Here is a 10,527-nt window from a genome sequence, read left to right on the forward strand (position 1 = left end):
ATCATGAGTGAACTTGAAATGCTACCCTTGCGAGTACCAATATAGTCTCACCGATCTGATGCAACGGGCGATGCAGTTGCTGCACACGCGTGCAGATCAATTTAAGGGGACGTCTTCCCATCTGATAACAACGGACGGTGGCGGATCTAAATCACTATCATCAGTACTTTTTGGTTTAGGCTACCGAACGGGAAGGGTCGCGGATTTTCCTCCGTTTTGAACCTTGAAGTCGAAGATGTCGAACCTAGTGAATCGTATGGTTTCGGTTGGTGTCAGTGTTCTACTGATCGTTTGCTCGAGTGGTGTTTTCTGCGGTAATGTGTAGTCCAGACTGTGATTAAGGAAGTGATTGCATATATGTTTAATATCAGTGAATTTTTTTAAAGGTCCAGTTGCTCCCTTCGATTGTGCAAGTGAAGTGAATGGAAATTCGACAAAAGAGGAAGCACTGAAAAATGCACTACTATGTGGAACCGGATATAACACACGGCAGAGACCAGTGAAGAATCAGCAAGATCGAGTGGCAATGTACATTGGAGCGGATGTTATGAATGTAGAATTGGTAGGTTGTGCCATTTGTTACGATCAATATCAGGAACTGTTTGTGCTACAATCAAGGCTATTTAAAAAGCTGAGCGTGGAGCTCTTTATAGTGACGTTTTATTGAAGCTCAACATATCGGGTGAAGACCAGTGATGAAATCAAAATATATAGGTATTCAGCATGATCGTGCTCGGTCCAGGAACTATCCGTAATATAAATTCCCTTGACTTCTTTGGGCATAGCACTCTTTGTGCCTGTGCCTGCCACACAACAAATGCAAAATGGTCATTGGCAGAGGGAGCTCTCAGTTAATAACTGCACTGAAAGCTACCTTAGCGCAGTTCGTAAACTACGTAGACTCATTTTTAGTAATCTTAAACCCTCCTTCCCCGTGGAGCGGACCTGGTGTGATGGTTAGAACACTTGACTATCACGTTGAGGACCTGGGATCGAATCCCACTCCCGACAAACTTGCCAAATATGAGTTCTTCCTTCGGAAGGGAAGTAAAGCTTGGGTCGCGAGATGAACTAGCCTAGGGCTAAAAATCTCGTTAATACAGATAAATAATAATATACCCTCCTTCCCCTTCGTAGACTTTTGTCCATACAAAATGTTCGAAATTTGTATGGAACGTGAACTTTGGTTCCCCTCCCACCCCCTCGCATGCGATCGTGTGTTGACTGGTTTTGTTCCATTGGGGACGTTACGTCAACAAAAGAGACGTCATTTTTTGTGGTAGTTGGATGAACCCTTTAAGTGAAATATATATGAAGCAAGTACCTAGTTTTAATTGGAATTATTTTACGAGTTTTTTTTATCTTGTTTTGGATCATCGTAATCATTTTTAATCCTAATCTGAACTGCTGGCGGCAGCTGCAAAAAACAACCAATTTCATGCTCAACGGATCATTTTTGCAGAACGACCTTTTGCAATTTTGGAACATTTTCAAAATTCTATTGAGCTTTTCCTTTAGGCATTGTGAAAATTTTGTCACCAGGTTTCGTTGATAAACCGTTTGAAACGTTTTGATCGACAATGATTTCTTTTCATCGATTATCTCTTTCGCTAATAACTTGATTAAAACAAACTAAATGTTTATTCTTCTTGTTTTTTTTTATGAATAGCAAGATGAAATTGTCTCCTACGTAGTTTAACAAAAATATCTTTGGGGGTCGTCCATAAATGACGCAGCATTTATTTTGGCGATCTATGACATCCCCTCCCCCATACATACATACATTTATTTGTTCAACATCACGGACATAATCAACAATAGTACGCCACAATACTCGGTTTGTGGCTACCGTTCTCCATCCTCGGTCGCGCCCAATGCTTTCCAGGTCACGCTCCACCTGGTCCGCCCATCGTGCTCTCTGCGCTCCACGCCTTCTTGTGCCAACCGGATCAGTTGCAAACACCAGCTTTGCAGGGTTGTTGTCCGGCATTCTTGCAGCATGCCCTGCCCACCGTATCCTTCCGGCTTTGGCCACTTTCTGGATGCTGGCTTCGCCGTAAAGTGCAGCGAGCTCGTGGTTCATCCTTCTCCGCCACACACCGTTCTCCTGCACACAAACGAAGATCGTCCTTAGCACGCGTCGCTCGAAAATCCGAGTGCTCGCAGGTCCTCCTCGAGCATGGTCCATGTCTCGTGCCCGTAGAGGACCACCGGTCTTATTAGCGTTTTGTACATGGAGCTGTCAGTAAGGATCCGAGGTAGACGAATTCCTCCACCACCTCGAAAGTATCCCCGTCTATCGTAATACTGCTACCCAGACGGATCCGGTCGTGTTCGGTTCCGCCTACTATCATGTACTTTGTTTTGAGGCATTCACCACCAGTCCGACCTTTGTTGCTTCGCGTTTCAGGCGGGTGTACAAGTCTGCCACCGTTCCAAATGTTCTTGCAATAATGTCCATGTCGTCCACAAAGCACACAAATTGCCCGGGTTTTGTGAAAATCGTTCTCCTGCTGTTGAGCCCGGCTCGTCGCATCACACCTTCCAGAGTGATGTTGAAAACTAAGCATGAGAGTCCATCACCTTGTCGCAGTCCCTGGAGAGATTCGAATGATCTGGATAGTTCACCCGAAACCCTTACGCAGTTTTGCACACCGTCCATCGTTGCTTCAATCAGTCTAGTCAGTTTCCCAGGAAAGCCGTTTTCGTCCATGATTCTCCATAGCTCTGCACGGTCGATACTGTCGTATGCCGCTTTGAAGTCGATGAACAGGTGATGCGTTGGGACCTGGTATTCACGGCATTTCTGGAGGATTTGCCGTACGGTGAAGATCTGGTCCGTTGTCGAACGGCCGTCGATGAAATCGGCTTGATAATTTCCCACGAACTCATTCGTTTTAGGCGACATACGACGGAAGAAGATCTGGGATAGCACTTTGTAGGCAGCATTCAAAATAGTGACCGCCCTGAAGTTCTCACATTCCAAATGATCGCCTTTCTTGTGTATGGGGCAGATTACCCGAGCAAAGGCGGATAACAAAGTGATATCACTTTGATAATAAACTGTGTTATTGGTATTATCATTTTGTTATTTTTGATATCATCTTTTTCAATTGATGATAACCAGATGATAACAAATTTAGTTATCGATAATTTTGGTCTATCGCCATAACATAAAAATACTAAATGATAACAAAATATGTTATCTGTTTCCAAACGCACATTTCAAAGCTTTCCCAAAACTGAGAGTCTGATGAACCTCGAATCTAAAAATAGATTCCGCTTCCCACCTACAATGCGACTGCAGTACGAAAGCGTAGCCTTTTATTACTCTCACTCTCAATGAGTCCCGTTGGTATAGGGGCTATCGGCTGCGACCGACAATCACTCGATCAGGGTTCGAGACCCGCCTGGGCGCAATAGTCGAAAACATTGGTTGTAAGTTACAAGAAACTTTTTTCAATAGGTGACGATGTCGGTAAAGTAGATTTTTACTATTTTGGTCGATAAAATAGCTCTAAATGATAACTAATTGATAACAAAACCAGTTATCAGTCACATGTATTTTTTCATGTTGATAACTAAATGAAATGTTGAACAAAATATTGTATAACACAATTAGTTATCAACTTGAATTCAATGATAACTTAACTGCTTATCATTTTGGTATTCGAGAAGTAAATATGAGTTATCATTTTTGTTATGTTGGCTCTTAATTCAACCTAAATGATAACAAACTCAATTATCAAACGAATGATAACCAGGTAACAGAACCCGTCTTTGCTCGGGTACCCTTCCCCTTCCTTCCACTCCTCCGGTAGCTGTTCGGTTTCTCAGATCTTGACTGCCAGCCGATGCAGACAGGTGGTCAACTTTTCTGGGCCCATCTTGATGAGTTCAGCTGCGATACCATCCTTACCAGCTGATTTGTTGGTTTTGAGCTGGTGAATGGCATCCTTAACTTCCCTTAGCGTGGGAGTTGGTTCATTTCTGTCCTCCGCTGCACTGGCATCGTCGTTCTCTCCGTTGCCGTGGGCTCTCGTGCCTACGTTCTCCACGCCATTCAGGTGCTGATCGAAGTGCTGCTTCCACCTTTCGATCACCTCACGTCCGTCCGTCAAAAGGCCTCCGTCTTTATCCCTGCATATTTCGGCTCGCGGCACGAAGCCGTTGCGGAATGCGCTTCTGATAGAACTTCCGTGTTTCTTGGGAACGGCACAGCAGTTCCATTTCTTCACACTCCGCTTCTTCAAGGCGGCGCTTTTTCTCCCGAAAGAGGCGGGTTTGCTGTTTCCGCTTCTGTTTGTAACGTTCCACGTTCTGTCGAGTCCCTTGCTGCATCATTACCGCCCTAGCTGCGTTCTTTTCCTCCAAAACCGTTCTGCCCTCTTCCGTTCCACGTACCCAATGGTGCTCTCGGCTGCGTCGTTGATGGCTGCTTTCACTGTACTCCAGCAGTCCTCTAGAGGGGCCTCATCGAGCTCGCCCTCGTCTGGCAACGCGGCCTCGAGATTCTGCGCGTATGCTGAGGCGACATCTGGTTGTTTCAGTCGCTCTAGGTTGTACCGTGGCGGTCGCCGGTACCGTACCTTGTTGATGACGGAGAGTTTTGGGCGCAGTTTGACCATCACCAGATAGTGGTCAGAGTCGATGTTGGCGCCAAGATAGGTCCTGACGTCGATAATGTCGGAGAAGTGCCGTCCGTCAATCAGAACGTGGTCGATTTGAGATTCCGTCTGCTGTGGTGATCTTCAGGTGTAACGATAAGGGAGGCCGTGTTGGAAAAAGGTGCTATGGCCATATTTTTGGAGGCGGCTAAATCAATGAGTCGTAGGCCGTTTTCGTTCGTTTGCTGTTGGGCGCTGAGTTACCAATCGTCGGTCTGAACTCCTCCTCCTGGCCTACCTTAGCGTTTAAATCTCCTATGATGATCTTGACGTCGTGGCTTGGGCAGCGATCGTACTCGCGTTCGAGCTGCGCGTAAAATGCGTCCTTGTCATCATTAGTGCTTCCGGAGTGTGGGCTGGGCACGTTTATTATGCTGAAGTTGAAGAAGCGGCCTTTGATCCTCAACCTGCACATTCTTTCGTCGATCGGCCATCAACCGATCACGCGCCTCTGCATATCACCCATCACGATGAAAGCTGTTCCCAGCTCGCGTGTGTTGCCGCAGCTCTGGTAGATGGTATGACCTCTAAACGTTCGCATCATGGATCCTGTCCAACACACCTCCTGCAGCGCTACGACGCCGAACCCGCGGTCCTTCAGTTGATCGGCGAGTATGCGGGTGCTCCCAATGAAGTTGAGAGATCGGCAGTTCCACGTACCGAGTTTCCAATCGCAAGTCCTTTTTGGTCGCTTGGGTCGTTGCCGTTGGTCTTGGTTCGTATTCTTCTCTTGTTGATTTTTCGGTGCTAGTTTTTTTTAACGGCTGGCTCGCAGGGCCTGACACCAACCCACTAACCCAGGGAGCTGGGCTTACCTTCCCGGAAGCTACGGGGTCTGCATTGGCATTTCCTCCAACTACAGTGCTAAATAGCTAGGCTCAAGCGCCAGTCTTCGCCGGGGGTGGGGTTTTTAATGGGCGCCCAAGAGATAATATTTTACCTGAGCTTCCACCCCCAGGACTTTAATATCTCAACAACTAATTTTTCATTTTTTTCACCCATGCTGCTGCAGCATGGCAGATACTTTTCAGATATTAAAAACGTATATGTGAACAGTAATTTTATATATATTTCAGCAATCGAAAAATTCACCTCATTTAACATCTTGCCGATTTTCTATAAAGTAAAACTATTTTTATTCGATTTAAAAACGATTACTATAATGAGAGATGATATAATGAACAACGATGCAAGGGTGATTGAATTTGAACTAGCCGTCTTCTTTTTATAGCCTTGTAAAGTTGTCCGTTTTATAAATTGAACAGTCCTTATGTATTAGGATTATAATTTATTACCATTTATTCATACTCGCTAAATTTACCTGAATCCTCCTGACACAAAATAATTATTAGCAGCAAAAGTTAAAAATCAAAAACAAAACATATACATTGAATAAGCACATCAGATCTCGATCCAGGAATGTCTCCTCAACACGGCCACTTAAGGCAAAGGCAGAAAAACATGTAACATTCCAAGGTGATCTGTCCACGTTACGTGAAGGACATGTTTGAGCGGCTATTGGGTCCAAATAAAAAAAAAAAAGCGATGGGTAATTTAATGTGTCCCAGTAATCGCCACGCAAACCCCTACGTGAAATTTGATGAAATGATGAATCTTCCGATTATTCCAAATATTCAATGTTGTACGCTTACACTGAAAAAAAAAAGCAAAAACTCAGAGTTGCAAAAGTATTGCAATTTTCTGGAAAACTCTACTTGTAAGATGGTGAAAGGCTTCATGAGCCTTCAATAAAGATTTTGCCAAAAAAAAAATTATCAAATACCTTGCGTTGGTCCAAGAAGATGCATCCGTTCAGTGACACTGATAACTTGTATTGGAAGAAGTTGTCATGAAACATCATATTCCAGGACGTGAGACGAGGGCCGTTTTCGTTTGGCAACTGGTAGGTGCTGCTGTACTTTCCAATCGTCGTCGGTCCGAATTTTTCCACCTGCCCTATAACTATAACCGTTCAAATCCTGGCGTCGTAGTTTGAACAGCGTTTGAGGTGCGCGTAAAATGCTTCTATATAATGATCTAAAATCAATGGGAATGTACTCACATCAATTTCAATTGACATTCGTTACAGATTCATAATTCCTTTGCCAAATTAGAAATTACGGTAGAAATATCTATGGTAAGATAGTCAACAACATTTTTCAACACTGAACAGCCCATATCTAACTGTTTGATATTTTGCAGCAATGGTACGATGCTTACCTACACTGGAATAAAAAAGCTCAGAACAACATTCAGACACTTTCCATTTCCGAACGAGATATCTGGACACCGAAGCTATCTGCCAAATCTCTATCGAAGTTTGTTACCAGATTTTCAGAACAAATTCCATGCACATTTGTGATTTTCCCTTCCATTTCCAGATCACCCGTTCAAAAGATCGATCATTGCTACCAAGTAAAATGCCATCTCAGTTCCGATGGAGAAGTTATGTACTCCATGTTGTGTACGTTTACCGTTGACTGTCTGGACAATTCACTTCATTGGGCGTTCGAAACCAAAGATTGTCCTTTGCGGATGTTTACGCCGGAGTATGACATCAACCAGTTGTCCCTGTTCCATTTCCAACGGCGGCTTTCGTACTCGGTTGCTGGAGTGCTGCCATACAAGATCACCTCCTTCCAGATGGCCATCGTGAACAACTCCGTAAGCCCTGAGTTTAGGATGGATATCGTTGTAGAACGCATGGTAGGACCTCACTTGGTGGTCTTTCTTATTTTGATTTTGGGTAAGTATAGGATTTGTGGTTGAAGTTTGTCGTTTGCTAATACTAATTACTTTTCAGTGCTGATGTCTCTGAACCTCTTGATCACGTGGTTTCGAATTGATACTACTGTTCGAGCTGTAATGTCTATGACATCATTGGCGTTGCATGTGATCTACACAGTGATACTATATTGGTATGCTTCTACAAAGATGCATCCAGCCTCGGGACTAGCAAATATGCTCTTAGGATCTCTCATAATAGCAATCCTTTTGATTGGAGTACTGGTGTACTCTATAAATATAACGAAGCATAGTAGCATGGGCGTTCCTCATATCCTCCAGAAATGCTACCAATCAGTTACGAAAATAACAGTATTCAAAGCATTTCTCAAGCTTAGTTATTTCAATATAGGAGGCCAGCTAATAAAGTCATCGAAGAAAAGCTCTTCGGAAGGACTTTCCAATCATGTTGATCAAATCGAATCGACATCGAGAGACACTACGATAATCGAGCAAGCTGATTCCGACCAAGCGGAAGTGGATCCAGCGAAACTGAAGTGGAGCGTGTTCATACAGCCCTTTGACCGGATAATTTTCTGCGGAATTGCCATCGCCTACGTGCTGATGCTTCTAGTGTTGTTTCTAGCGTGAGACCGACAAAACACGGAAAACCATCGAACTAGGGTTCTCGCGAGTTCTCTCCATTGCCAAGCTAGATGCAGCTCAATTAAACGAGATAATAAAACCAATAAAGTAAGAAATTCCCTATTTTCTGATGGACGAGACGAATAGTATAGAAAAGACACAAATCTATATGTAATGACACTAATTGCAATGAAGGCAAGTATTGACCTAGAGCTGACGTGCTGCTTCCTGTTCAGTAATTTATGTGTTCGACGATGACTTTAGGATAGGAAATAAATAAACTACTCGAAACATATGATTGTTTTATTGAGTTTGACCCTCTCCTGTACATTTCAAAGACTTAATTCCAGGATTTGAATCACCTAGAAAATCTCAAGATATGAAGAACTGTTCCGTATTCCATGTTAATGAAGGAGAATATACAAATACATTTTTTTTTTAATTTTTTTTTTATTTTTTTTAAATTTTTTTTTTATCTGTATTAACGAGATTTTTAGCCCTAGGCTAGTTCATCTCGGGACCCACACTTTACTTCCCTTCCGAAGGAAGAACTCACATTTTGCGAGTTTGTCGGGAGTGGGATTCGATCCCAGGTCCTCGGCATGATAGTCAAGTGTTCTAACCATCACACCAGGTCCGCTCCACATACAAATACATAAATGATGTAAAGCAAAAGCAGTACCAAACGCACTGTATCATTTATTATAAGGAGTGTATCGTAAAGTAGTTGAAAATGTTTAAACTACCCTCAAAAATAGTTTAATACAACTTTTGAGTAATTTTATTTTTGCTTAAATCCATGAAAAAAAATGGCTTTTTTGATTTTTTAAAAATGTTCTTTTAACTGGGTTTTTAACCTAGATTACTGAACGCATGTTTTTAAATTTTTGCACACCTTCTAAAAAATTGGAATTGCGAAAAAAGTTCGATAATGTTCGAAAATTGTTAACTTTTTTGTGCAAATAGAATAAGCTCCAGAGTCCTCTTGATATAGGCAAATTATTTTTTTCAAGAAAAATCTCCACTGCATTTAAGCGCAATTCTTAAAAATGAAAAAAGGCCATTTTTGAGAAACCCTTTTTTTCTATGCTCCTCTAAATCATGTTTACGCAAATAAAAAAATACATAAAATGAAAAATTCGCATTTTTTTAAATAGGGTATGTTTTTAAATTTATGGACGAGTAAGTTAGAGCAAAAAATAGAATTTTATAGTCTTTTAAGATATTAAAAGTAGAACTTTAAAGTTTGATTAAAAAATAGGCGTTTTTTGGAGTGGACCATTTTGTAGATATAGGAGATTTTTCTATCGAAAATATGAATTTTGAAAGTCGGTGTTGAATGATATGTTATGTGTACATAACTGTTAACAAACACCAATATTTTTCAGATTTTTTATTGTACAAATTTTACTCGCTACAGATTTTTGAAATGTTGAAAAAGCTTAACAAAATTGCATTTTGTGCAGATTTTTATTTTGTGAGGTGTATTCATTTAACCATATTTTCAATAATACAGAACATTTTCCAAATGTTTCCAAAGTATTCTAAACTTAACTATATTGTGAAGATTCCATAGAAGAACCGAGTCGAAAAGACCAATCCAGCTTCGAGATAGAGCATTCTGAACATTTTCAACTACTTTCCGATACACTCCTTATTACTACAAACTTCTTGCTGCTCAGGAAGTCAATAAAGTCGCAAACCTTGTTACTCAAATTTTGCTCAAAAAAAGGGGGGGGGGGTTAGATTTGCAATGCGTTTGTAGAAGACAGAGTTCGCTTTTATCAAGTGGGTGATTTTATGCAGCTTTTTTTTTTGGGGCTGTGAATGGACCCTTTTGAATGAGACCTAAACTCGGATGCAAATTCACATGTCTCTGCCTGGCTTAACAAATACAATCTTTTTGAGGAGTGACTCCAAACTTTCAATCGAGAGTGTAGGGGGACAAAGTTCAAAATACCAAGATGGGGTAAAATGACCCAACTCATAAAATCATTCCTGAATGTGATTTGATCATTACTATAGGTGAATGGTGTCAAGATATGTTTGCATAAAATATTCTTCTAGAAGCTAGGCCACCAAACCCACGGAAAATCTTTTGATTTCCCAATGAAAATTGGCAACTTCCGGTTTTTACATGCTTGCAATTAGGGTTTTCTGGTGATTTTATATCAGCCATGTGTTTTCAAGGAGATTGAGAGACACATGGAGGCGCTATCCATATTAGGGGTCATTCAAATATGACGATATTCGTTTAGCAAGAAGGGGGGTGACACCCCATGTATTGAGTATACGAAAAAGGCGGGACAGAGGAGGAGAAGGAAGTAGGCAATGCCCGAAAAATCATGGACGTAATTTTTGAATGTTTTCATAAAGTAGCATCTTACCCCATGGCACATGGCCTTTTTGCACCACTTCCGTTTTACGACCTACTTTTTAAAATCGCTAAAAATCGATCAAAATGCATTAGTTTAGTGAATCTTTTTGCTGA

The 10,527-nt window shown here is 41.7% G+C and overlaps 1 protein-coding gene across 1 annotated transcript; it reads left to right on the forward strand.

The window, feature by feature from the left end:
- Positions 1 to 95: 95 nt before the first annotated feature.
- On the forward strand, positions 96 to 8,317 carry LOC134287963 (neuronal acetylcholine receptor subunit alpha-4-like). The gene is made up of 6 exons (XM_062851319.1): positions 96 to 314; positions 387 to 562; positions 6,757 to 6,804; positions 6,870 to 6,985; positions 7,049 to 7,413; positions 7,471 to 8,317. Exons 1-6 carry the CDS (start codon positions 236 to 238, stop codon positions 8,040 to 8,042), a joined length of 1,356 nt encoding a protein of 451 aa, XP_062707303.1. The 5' UTR covers positions 96 to 235; the 3' UTR covers positions 8,043 to 8,317.
- Positions 8,318 to 10,527: the final 2,210 nt, after the last annotated feature.

This window comes from Aedes albopictus, chromosome 2 (assembly GCF_035046485.1).
Source record: "Aedes albopictus strain Foshan chromosome 2, AalbF5, whole genome shotgun sequence".
Taxonomy (NCBI): Eukaryota; Metazoa; Arthropoda; class Insecta; order Diptera; family Culicidae; genus Aedes; species Aedes albopictus.